The 13,211-nt window shown below is 34.3% G+C and overlaps 1 protein-coding gene across 1 annotated transcript in view; it reads right to left on the bottom strand.

Moving 5' to 3' along the window:
- Positions 1-13,211, bottom strand: part of LOC126867765 (proline dehydrogenase 1, mitochondrial) — a 40,388-nt gene that overhangs the window by 8,120 nt on the left and 19,057 nt on the right. Inside the window, exons 3-4 of the mRNA XM_050622650.1 lie at positions 3,301-3,509; positions 802-983 (exon numbers count right to left, since the gene is read on the bottom strand). Of these exons, the coding sequence (XP_050478607.1) occupies positions 802-983; positions 3,301-3,509 (391 nt within the window). The remainder of the gene's footprint in view (positions 1-801; positions 984-3,300; positions 3,510-13,211) is intronic.

The following is a 13,211-nucleotide window of genomic DNA, read 5'->3' as shown; positions in this document are numbered from 1 at the left end:
GTTTGGACGAGATACGTATCCGTATTGCGTCGATTATGCAATATTATGAACGAAGATATCTTGCATCGCAGTATCGTTTACGCGATGCCATAGATCAAATATTTTATTTCCATTCTCCGGTGTTTACATACCATCGAATATTACTCATCGATTGCTTTGGACAACATATTCTACGTCTTTCTTGGTTCCTAAGTTCCTAGTTCCTACAATTACGCTCGTAGTTGCATTTCTTTACAAAAACATAGCGTATACTATATTTTATCGTTCATGGCGCTTTTACATCAACGAATCAACCACGAAATCTTATCTTGTCCCGAAACGAAACGCGATGAAACCGACATTTTATTATTAAATGCGAGTATCTGGTCCACAGCATCGCGTAAGCGACATTTCGCATATTGCGACGCGAGGTATTCTTTTTTGTAACGAGCGTTTCGTAACGTCGAAGTTTACTATCGCGAGTTATGAGCACGAGAAGACGTTATCCGACTATTTATTAAAATCATGAAAAATATACATCTTGATTCGCTCTATCGATTCGAAACGATAGCGCATCGTAATGGAACCAAAGAATGATAAGAAGGATAAAAGCCACATCGAGCTGTCTGGAACAACAGAGTTTTTCAAAGAGCGATATAACAGTGGAAGAGATACGGTAAACTCATAACTCGTTAACAAAGTAGCATAAATAAATAATCGATTCTACATATTATCGCACAAACGACACGCAAGTAGCGAGACGCGTAGCTCATTGAAAATTGCGAAGGAGTTACAAGATTTTTATTCTGATAATCCACTCACCGGCTACAGACTCGAGGCATTTGATAAATATATCCATGTTTCGTTCGCAACTAGCTTCGTTAAGGTAAAAGTACGTTCTCGCCGAGGATACTTTGTATCGACGATCCGCGAATGGTTTTGCCACATGGTACTTCTTCAAGGGACCTTCCGTTTTCTCGTCTCCAGCTTCCGACACGGAACTCCTGTAAATTGAGATCGTTCACGTTACGTTATATTCCACTTTCATTTGTAATTGAGAAGCTTTTCGAGCAAAGAGCTTGGCCCGGCATGGCGAACCATGGCGTGGCACGCGTCCCGAGTAGCGCCAACGAAAATTTTGCCCATACGTCAACGATTTTTAGGTAGTATCGTTTTATACGCTTCTAAATTATTCGAAATTCTTTCTTAATCGTTACAGTGCGTACGTAGTAAATTTCGTTTGTGGCAGCACAACGACGAAGCAGCTGAAAATCACAGCTGATCTTAAGGGGGTATTCTGGTCTAGAGGCATGAATTTCGGGCGATTTTCGAAGCTCTGTACAAGCTAAACAAAGAATAATTTTGCTATCCTTCTTTTTAGCATTTGTTTATTGATATTTCGAGATTACGTAAAAAATTCACTGAAAAAAAATCTCAATACTTAAAAAGTTACGAGCTGGCAAAGTGAGTGCTGCCAAAAAAATGGGGTGTCGTGGCGCGCATGATATCAACCCTTCTGGTCATCCGAGACGAAAAATGCGAACGGATTCTTAATTAGTATGGATGCCGCTATCGTCTGAACCTTGGAAAAGTCAATACAACATTTTTTCGCGAAATGACGGCCGTTTGAAAAAAAATTTCTTATTTCGCACGTTCTTTTGACGATTCCGAACGTTTAAAAAATAGTAATATTAAAGATTTTGGGCTGAGCGTGATCCGGACGATAGAGGAGTATATAAGAAATATTCAGACCAAATTTAAAATAAATCGGTTCGTTAGAACTTGAGATATCGTGCACGCCAACTCGACAAAAGTAGTTTCGAGAAAAACGCGTTTAAAGTTTCGAGACAAATTTACTCGGACAACGTCTACCGTCTACTATTCATTTCTTCCGGTCAGATACCGCGTCACAAAAATAGCTGTAACACGTAAAATAATTGAAATTTTGAACAATCCTTTTAAGAGCATATTCTTGAATGTCTAAACTTTGGAAATATGAAAAGAAAAATTTTCCGATTTTTTCAAATTTCTAGACCAGAATACCCCTTAAGATCCTCCGCAGTTACAAACGTACGCTGCGTGTGACATCGAGTTACAAGTTCGTCTCAGTGAAATTCTATGTTAATTTTTAAACTTGTTCTTAAACTCGATATAATTCTTCGACGATTAATTTTCTATTGATTTGTACTCTTATCGAAAACTGTTCGGCTCGTTAGCAGCTCGTAAACAGCACATGAAATTTTTACGTACTTTGTCAGTATGAAAAGAATTTTGTAATTAAAGTTTCCGACGCAATTTACTCTATTAATCGGTTTATCTTTTATCAGAAAACTTTTTCAATTTTTCTACTCGGTTCTTGCCAACAATTTGTCCGTTAAGTTTTCATTTACAATTTTTCTAATAAGCTTCCGTTTACAACTTTTCCGTTGAGCCTTCATTTATTATCTTTTTCGAGTGTATTTTCTATCCAAATAGTCGAATTATTATGAAATTTTTACGTACTTTGTAAATATAAAAAGAATTTTGTAATTAAAGTTTCCGACGCAATTTACTCTATTAATCGGTTTATCTTTTATCAGAAAACTTTTTCAATTTTTCTACTCGGTTCTTGCCAACAATTTTTCCGTTAAGTTTTCATTTACAATTTTTCTAACAAGTCTTCGTTTACAACTTCTCCATTGAGCCTTCATTTATCATCTTTTTCTCAAGGTATTTCTCGTTCGTATTTCTTCGAGAAAATGAGTTTCCTAGGAATTTCTTCGAGTTTTAGCTACGTGTTAAGGATACCGCGTATATGTAGGTAAAATTTCAGGAAACCTACAGTTCATAAAGGACATAATCACAAAGGATATATCCTAACAAACACGAAGATGGTACCCCGCTGGGGGTAGCCACCCACATGATAATCAAACAGCCAAAAAATTCTACCAAATGTCCAAATCGGACAAATTGTGAATGTATACAACTAAATCTAAACAACTAAGTCGTCGAGATATCGATCCTCCTCCTCCTATGTATTCATATTTAATACGTAATTTCTATATCAATTTTCTTAGTAATTATTCAATAATATTATTATACGACGTGAAATTCTATTAGAAATTTTATATTAAACAAATAGAGAGGTTTACCGGTTTCTTGGATAAACAAGTACAAAGTGTATAATTCGATGAAATTGTGGATGAACGCCAAGCATGAATGTGCACAGATTTATAACACTGCGATGCGTACCTGCGTAAGGGGCGGAGCTAACTAGCTCGATTTTTCAAAAAAAAAAAAAAAAGTTTTATGAAGCAAAAGATTTATCGTTATCATACGTACTGTAATTCACGTCGTTCTGCTTCCTCTTGAGAAATATCCTCTTCAACGGAATAATCAAGAATGGGTTTTACACCAAATTGCCGCAACCTATTCAGGACAGGAGTGATCTGCACCTCGTCTTCGCCGGCGACAAAGTGACCGTAAAATGTAGCCTTCATAAGCTTCGTGAAAAGTTTCTCGCCAAGTAGTTGCTTGGATAATTTCATTAACTGAAACGAAATTTAACACGTACATTAACAAAGATATTAATGAAATATCGATCAAGTTTTCCACTCCGATTAATTCGTGTAATTGAGAATCTATGTATAATTTTTAACTCCACCTCAACATCCACCGTAACACTGTCCTTATACATAATACTATCCTTATTAGTCCGATAAGTTGTTGACAAAGCGTAATAGCGTGATACAAAGTTACGTGTTACAAAGAGACCGCGGTTATTTGTGCAAATAGAACGTAAGCAGAAACTTATTTCTAACGAAGATTACGAACGGATGGTCCACTTTGGATCTTTTATTTATTTCTCCCTATTACGCGCATTTCGTCCAGTCTACCAAAGTCCATCGAAATATTTTAAGAGGGGGTAAGGTTAATTCGTACAAAATGAGGTATGTTTTTATGAATTATTTGTGGCGACACAGTTAAACTCGCTTTATTAAAACCCATGGTACATTAAAGTATGACGTTCGAAAAATATTGTATAAAATTTTCACGGAGAAATATTAAAAAATACGGCAATGGCAGCAATTGTACGGAAGTGTCTCGGAAAAAAAGGTAGAATTGCGGTGCCCCTGATAACTTGGTGCTGGATCATCTGAAATAAAAAATCAAAATTCATTCGTTAGGTAACAGTTTTCCCCGGGTAACGCTGGGAGGGTTTTTCGAAATTTCAATTTTTCACCTTTTTGGAACACTTTGAAGGGAAAATTAGCCGATTTTGCGAAAATTTGCGGCCAATTTTCCCTTTAAAGTGTTCCAAAAAAGTGAAAAATTAAAATTTCGAAAAACCCTCCCAGCGTTACCTGGGGGAAACTGTTACCCTACGAATGAACTTTGATTTTTCGATTTCAGATGATCCAGCACCAAGTTATCAGGGGCACCGCAATTCTACCTTTTTTCCGAGACACTTCCGAACAATTGCTGCCATTGCCGTATTTTTTAATATTTCTTCGTGAAAATTTTATACAATATTCTTCGAATGTCATACTTTAATGTACTATTGCTTTTAATAAAGAGATTTTAACTGTGTCGTCACAAATAATTCATAAAAACATGCCTTATTTTGTACGAATTAACTTTACCCCCCTCCCCCTTAAGTAATCAGTAGCTGCCTTCTGACTAGGACATGACTAGGAAGCTGTAGAGAATATTTTCTGGAAATTAGTACGTTAGTCGAGACCCAACGTGCTTTGTGACTTTATTGCTTGCGAATCTGGTCGAACCTGGTGGAAAAATTGAGGTATTTGCTCGACCTAGCTGACCAAAAGTCTCAAATTCATTGTAGGTAAATATAATCTTTTATTATACTTGATTTGACTTTTATTTGACAAAGACGAATACCTAGGAAGCAATAAACTGTAGCATTTTTTACCTTCCTGCTATTATATACGTAGCATTTGACCGGTTGAAATTGTTTTCTTTTTTAATTCAAGGAAAAGATTTCAACGTTGTGTCCTTTATTATCTGTTCTCGTTTTATAGTTGCTGGACGACGGTAAAAGAATAAATCGTAAGTTGTGCAGTTTTACTGAATTTTTATAGAGACATCTAGTCTCTGCTAATATCTTTGCTCGTTATCGTACGGCGTGTAGTATTTACTTTCCAAACTCTTGATTTAATATTTTGTCGATAGAACGATCGATTCGTATAACAGAGAATTTTTATAGAAATAATAAAAAAAACACAGAGGACTGAAATTTGATGTTACAAACGAATCGCTAGATATGCGAAAAAGATTGTAAAATGTAATAAATTTAATTAAACCGAAAAACAGAAATACTTTCCGTCAGGTTTTTATTTGCTAAAAAAAAAAAAAAAGCCTGCTGATCCGGTTTGCCATGTGAAACAGCAGTGCACGCGTTTTGCTTCTGCATTGTACCGATAAATTTGTTATTTCGTTTTACGAATGCGCGGATAGAGTTGCGAAAGCAAATACAGCCAAAAAGATTTTAAACGTGATATAGAGAATGTAACGATAAATTCAATAATTCGAATTGTTCTTCGAAAGGAACAAGATCATGGAACAGTAGCAAAGTCGTTCATTGTGAAATTTTATAGAATTCATACTTTTTTAAAACTTTCCTTCATTTTGATATTAAAACGAATAAAAAATGTAACGACATTGAAAGCTAGAATTTCAATTTTACGATACAATTTTAGACAGATATTGAGATTTTCATTATAAAAAGCAAACTTTATAATACACTCCATAGCTCGCTATAAAACGTTGTTCAGTCGTTACGTAATGGCCATATGAAATCACATTATGAATATACATATAATCCACTATGATTACCCCACTGTGGTCGCTTTCGGAATAAAAATTCGCGTCTCGGCTCGTTCAATTACCGCAAAAATTATTATTATCGCCAGTAGGTTCGGGAATCGTGCGAGTAGCGGTCGTTTTAAGACGTTGATGGAACTCGATGTACGTCCTTTTTCAACGAGGAAAGAAATCTGGAGCCTTTCCCAAGCGGTATGTAAATTATGCGAATCTCTAGCTTGTATATTTTGATAAGCTCAAGGTTCAACGATGTAATTAGAAAGTTACGCAAGTTGCATCTTTCTTCTTACGTTTAATTTGTAAGGCTTAATTTCGGCTTGTATAAATGAAAACGAAGAATGAACGGGTCATAGATCGGATCAAAGTGGTATCCGGCTATTAGGTAGTCGGCAAGCGTGAAATAATTTTCGACCAGTAGATCGATACACGGAACGTTGCACTTTATTCTAATCTTCGATTGCTCGAAAATCAAAATGTACATATATCGTGATCAAAAAATCGTTTACACGTCTAAGTATAATAATAATTACTATAGCATAAGATACTTAAATAATATTTATTTCGCACAAACAACGTTCAACTTTCCATTTTGTTTACTACCTTAATTAATTCTTCCTTAAGGACCAAAGGACATAGGAAAAACGCTAAACGAGAGTGGAGTAATAATATAATATAATATAACATAATATAATGGTATATATATATAATATAATAGTATAATAAACACAAATTGGTCGATAAGTGGAAAACTAAAGCCCAGAGCCCCATGTATAGGAAAAAGGTTGTTCAGAGCGTTAATCTTGACAACGTATTGCAAGGTCATTGAAATCGACGAGATCGCAGCTATTGCCAATATTTGCATACCACCATCTATTTCTTCGACATCGAAAGAATTGCAAGAAGTATATATACGCTATAAATACAGAAGTTCTATATGCTATTTATACGAGACATCTGTCGAAGCTTACAATTAATAAACCGGAATATTTCCGTTACGGCTATGACGCCGTATATCGCTTATACGCATTTGCATAAATGAATTGTTAACGCGCGATGACGTCTAATGATTTATTTATAATGATGACGTCTATGACTCGTGTCATTGGAAATTCTCGATTGTCAAAGATAAATGCATTTCATTCACTACGATAGAACAATCGCATAGGTGGTTCTTCGTTGCGAAACATCTACTTAAATCTATGCGTATATGTATACGGTTATTTATAATACCACGTCTATAAAGTTTATAGCGATTGTGTTATAATCGTCAGCGTATGTCTTTCTTCCACGCGAAAAATGAATCGAATCGAGAAGTCGAGTTCTACTCGCTTTCACTGTAAATTAATTAGCGATTAAATATAATTATCAATCTTTCTATCGCATGTAACTACTAATCTCTAGAAATTGTTTAATCCTTAGATATTATTTATTTAAATCGTTACTCTGCTAAATAACTATTGAAATATCAAATGAAATAATACAAGTTAGCATAACAAAGTATGATTTACGCATATCTTAAACGTCACTCTATGAACGGAAAACGTCTATTGATAAAATGCGTGTTCGTCGCACATTGCTGTACGAGTTTCACAGGGGAAGTACAACTTTGGAAATTGTGAAAGACATTTGCGAGGTATCCGGAGGAGATTTGATCAAAAGCAGTAGATAAGGATAATTCGATGGTAACAATTGACGTAAATCGTCGAAACCGGTAGAGCACTTGCATCGTAGCTTAATGTTTCTCGAACGTGTAGAATCGAAAAACCCTGCGTCGTCTTGGAATACAAAACTCGACGATACAGTGGAATGTTGTGGAATAAATGCGTACGAACTTTCCGTTCGACCTATTATATACGCGGACACACCTGAAATGTATTCTAAAAATTCAGACACACGCCTCATTGCCAGCAATCCTAGAATTCCAATGTGAAAGAAGGATATAATTTACGTATCTTGTGTAAATTCCGTGAAACATAGATAGCCAAGGATCGACTGACGTCTAAACGAGATTCTTTGGGTTAAAGCACCTGAGCGATAGTGGTTTAATTCACTATTTCCTCCTGTAGCGTAAGGAAACTTCCGCTTATCGTTATCGATTAATCAAATATAGCTTTCGAACTACGCAAGATACGGATAAGGTTGGAGTAAATAATATTTATTTTGAACAAACAACGTTAAACTGACCATTTCGTTTATTACTCTTTAATTCTTCCTTAAGGACCAAAGGACATAGGAAAAACGCTAAACGAGACTGGAGAAGGTTTAGCAGAACTGAAAGCAATGATAGAGAAGAGTCGGGCAAACGACAAGAAGGAGCAAAAGAGACACAGCAGAGAGGCTAAAGACCAAAGTTGCAATAGTTTTTTTAGTCATTAGTTGATAATTTATAGTTCCTAGTTTTTAGTTTTTGAAGGTGGAATAAGCAAGGTAGTGCGATAGAATAGAGTGGAAAAGAGGGGAGGTAGACATATAAGAAGAGAAATAGACGTAAGAGGCGTAAAACCGAAAGCAATAATAATAATAATAATAATAATAATAATAATAATAATAATAATAATAATAACTAACAATAATAATAATAATAATAATAACTAACAATAACAACAACAATAATAATAATAATAATAATAATAACTAACAACAACAATAATAATAATAATAATAATAATTCCTTAATACGAATGATTAGCATTGTACACGAACTTATTAGCTACCTTTTGCCGTTAAATTTTGCATTTATCAACTTTTTTTATTTACCAGATTAAGCTTTTTATGTAAAAAAAAAGATGGGAAATGTTAAAAAAGTGAATCGTTGTAAACGAGCACAATGGCTGTCGATCCAAGTACTTGACACAGAAATTCCAGGGCATCATCGAACAATGATGTACTGGGATCTCTGAATGACCTTCTATGGAATCAAAGGTTTTAAGGGTTTAGAATCTTGGAGATTTAAGCATGCAGTATCGATCTTTTTCGTGGATACTACACTTTTATGTCAGCATTCTTTACTCGGCTTATACCTAAACGTAAAATTTCGGTTCAGTCTACGCTAATACACCATTGCGTAAGGAAAACTGATGTTTCGCGTATTTCCCCTTAAAATTATTGAAAATTACCGACTACGCAAGAGGGAGTGGGCGTTAGGAATTTGAATTGGGATCTGGCAGCCGTCACAATATTGTTTCTAGATCATGGAAAAATATTCGAGTGAGAACTAGCGAAAACTAGACTTTCTTTTGTCTCTCTACTAGCCCGTTTATTAAACGAAATGTTTAAAAAACGCTCTTCACAGACGTCAGAAATTAAAGATTAAAATTGTAAATATTACGACAACTTGTAGTAAACAAAGTTTAAACGATTATTATTATCCTATCTGTTAGCACAGAGTTGTAAGTTTAATTTATTAAAACTGCACTTCAAATGATCTAATTGTATCGATCCGATAATAATTAATTATGTATTAATTCGATAAGCATTTATTGCACCTACAGCAACAATAAAATGCAACATAGTAATTTGCAATTAGATTAGCGCAAATTACTTTACGTTATATGGCGTTCTGAACTGCCAATTATGAATGTTTCAAAAATCGAGCGATATTAATTGCATTATAGTTAATTGTGATTGCAGAATGTCCTAACGAGGATTAATGCTTTTAAATATATTCTACGGAAAACATACACAGGGTGTTTCAGCTAACTTGATCATCCTGGACAACTTTTAATCTAGATGTACGTTGTAGGAAAAATATTTTTATACAAAAGTTGCTTGGATCGAAGGGGCACGTTATGCGACGAGTGTCTTCTTTTACATTTCAGTGGTTCCAACGTCAATTTCAACAAATCTAATGCTATATCTTTCATGTGAAAACACGGAAGAGTCTTGAATTCTGAGTAAAAAGATATTGACCTTTATTAATCCTAAATAGTTAACTTAATGTTTAACGAATAATTTCGCTTTGTTAATTGCAGATTTACTTTGTGTAACGTCAAGTCGAAGATTCGAAATCATCAGGTATTTCCGTGAAACAACGACGTTCAAATGTTGCCCTGTACATTACCATATGCAGCAAGTAAATGCTGAATAAACAATTTCCCAATCGATGGATTGGTCGTGGTTAAGAATTTCTGTGGCTACCACGTTCACCAGATCTAAAGCTGCTAGACTACTTTCTGTGAGGGACATTAACCCTTTCGCTACCGCCGTTTCAGGAAAAAGTCGCGGTTCACAGCCCGAGTTTCGAATTTTCAACATGTTACACGATATGACACGTATACTTATTTTTGCATATACAGGGTGGTTGGTAACTGGTGGTACAAGCGGAAAGGGGGTGATTCTACGCGAAAAAAGAAGTCGAAAATATAGAATAACAATTGTTCGTTCGAGGCTTTGTTTTCGAGAAAATCCACTTTGAATTTTCGCTCGGTACGCGTGCCGTACGTTATAACTTATCTCACCGTAGATCGTTGTCTCGATGGAAAACTTAAAAAAAGTTAAAAAAAAATTTTTATTCTACATTTTCGACTTCTTTTTTCGCGTAGAATCACCCCCTTTCCGCTTGTACCACCAGTATGTCCAACCACCCTGTATATCGTAATAAGAAATGATAAGCGTCTTTCAGAACGCGTCATAATGTGACGCTGGATCTGTGGAAAGCAAGTAGTGCGTCGTCACATTGTGTGACGCGTGTTGGCGAAATGATTCAGAAGCACAGAGTACCATGAACCAACGGCAGCATCAAAGAATATGAAAGAACGAGTTTGCGAAACGTTACGCTCAGTATAGAAGCAATTCAGTTTCACAATAGATTGCTCCATTGTATTAATGTCAATGGAAGGTCTACACTATTTCGATCATCTACGATCTTACAACACACCGGCAGTGAATGAAGATAGACGAGGGCGACAAAGACAAATTTGTACTATGAAGAAACACCGCTATATTATGCAAGTCTTTGGTGATATTGAAACTTCAACTTGATATTACATAAAGTCAATTTTCAAAAGGCTATATATATTTTTTTTCATATAAAGGATACAACATTTCATTTAAAATAAGCTTGGAAGTTCCAAAACGCCTCCAGTTTACGTATGAAAAAGGAAACATGCACCACGTAATGGCCCTTTTAAGCCAAACAACTTTTGTATAGAAAATTTTTTCATACGACGCATATTCTAGAGAAAATTATTCGAAGTTAGCTGAAACACACTGTATAACACTCTTATACAAATCTAACATCAACCATAAATCTATGTCACTTATCTAAATAAATTAATTTATATGCAGAAGATGTGAAAATTTGCATATTCAAATTAGTAACGAAATGAAATTCCCCTTTTAGCCGGAGACTATGATCTTGAAAATATCGTAGGCCTTTGATATGACAGAATAGATATCAAAAATATATTTTTCTGTCTTATGTTTAATACAGCTCTTTTTTAAGTTATATAAAATTTAATTGGAAAATTTGAAGATTTAAATCCCTTCTGTTGGAAAGGAACGTGTGCTAACGCATAAGATTTCGTTAAAAAATTTAAGCATTTAACTTTCTAAAACTTAAATTCTTTCTCAGAGCGTATAAAATTGAACTTAAAGATTCGAAGGTTCAACCTTTAACACGTGCACGTACAAAATTTAATTTAAGAGTGCAATCATGAAGCAATCAATGCCAAACAACTATACCAAAGGTCATATGGCGGTAACCCAATTGTTGCGTATTATCGACTAAAAAGCAACCGGTCAGGTCAAACCGATCGGTCGATGTCGCGTACCTCGAATGACTTAACGTTCAAGGTGGAGGAGATGACATAACTCGAGTGTTACATTTAGACGGTACTTTATTTATACTAGTTGTAGCACTTAACCGAACTGAACGAGGACTACTGTCGCCCTAAGTCTGTACTGTCCGATGGTTGAAGATGAACTTACAGCTGAAGATGAATTTCCTAATGAGGGAAATGGGCCTGTCCGTGCCATAAACGGACGGCCAACTAAAATTCCGAACACCAATTAAACCTATTAAAGACCAACATTGCGCGATTTTTTACGATTTTCAATAATATTTCACTTATACAACTTTTACATATTACTCGACTCTTTGATTTTTAATTTATGAAACTGTTTAATTCAATAATATTTGAACAAAAATTCTTAGCTTCAAAGTCCCACATATCAGACATATTTCTCTTGATGGTAACCAAAATTTCTTAATTTTGGTTTTCGGTTAATAGAGTTCGATTTAATTTGCGAAAAAATTAACAACTACTGTTATATTATGTTATAACGGTGACTAGACTGTGGATTTTTAGGCATTCGCGAGGATTTCCAAGATACAAAAATATACAGAATGAACATGGTGTGCAAAAGTATATAAAGTAGAGTACTAGAGTAGTATAAAGTAGTATAAAGTAGATATAAAGTACTGGGGTAGATTACTATTAATGTATTACTATAATAAATATAGAGAACAGATTATAATATTTGGTAGGCGAAACAAATCTCAGCTTGTGTTTCGTTTCTTTAATTACGCGTAAAAATATGAATCTACGCATATACGCGTAATCTGGTGATAAGTATCAAGTATCAGTAACCACTTATCAAATAGATTATCGTTACATTAATAACAAATAGAATTAATCTTACGAGACGAACATGCCAATTGTGCATGAAATATGCGATACTGTTGTCCATGTGCCAAGGCGTATAAAATATACAGAATAAAAATAGTCTTCGAGACCTATGAATGACATAGCTGATTGAGTAATCGAAGTATCGAAATTCGGGTCGTACGAAACTTGTTCGATCAAACAGATTGGAATATTTGATGATTTAAGCAATACTTTAGATATTTCGATTATCTGATGGATAATATCACGGTCGATACATTCAACGCATACACATATTTATATATCAACATAGAAAACATTTTTATATTTGCTTCGTCATTCCTATATTCTTGTATCTTGTTGAAGTATTTCCTTTTTCAATTTTCTCAACGAATTTTCTTACAATTTTAACGATGTTGAAAAATTTCTCAATTACGATAATAAGGATATATAACATATAATAGATATAAAAGATAGTAACACGATAATATATTTCACTATTTTAAAGAAATAGTTTATTGAAAATTAATACGTTAGATTTATATGAAAAGTTCAAGAATTTCATTAATAAAATATTAATAAAATATTTTATTAGAATAATATGACTATCTTTGTATCTGTTTAAGTTACAAAAAGAATGGTTGTTCTTGTTACTTAAGAAACGTAACAATTACTCAACTATTCTAATTAGAAAGCAATTAATTTCGTAATTTGTAGTTAGAATGCAATGCATCTTTCAAGCTATTTACTGATGTTTTATTCAGCATATAGGATAGGATTATCGCCTTCTTTCCAAAAATAATT

Source organism: Bombus huntii, chromosome 7, assembly GCF_024542735.1.
Source record: "Bombus huntii isolate Logan2020A chromosome 7, iyBomHunt1.1, whole genome shotgun sequence".
NCBI lineage: Eukaryota > Metazoa > Arthropoda > Insecta > Hymenoptera > Apidae > Bombus > Bombus huntii.
This window is presented reverse-complemented; position numbering and strand designations above follow the sequence as displayed.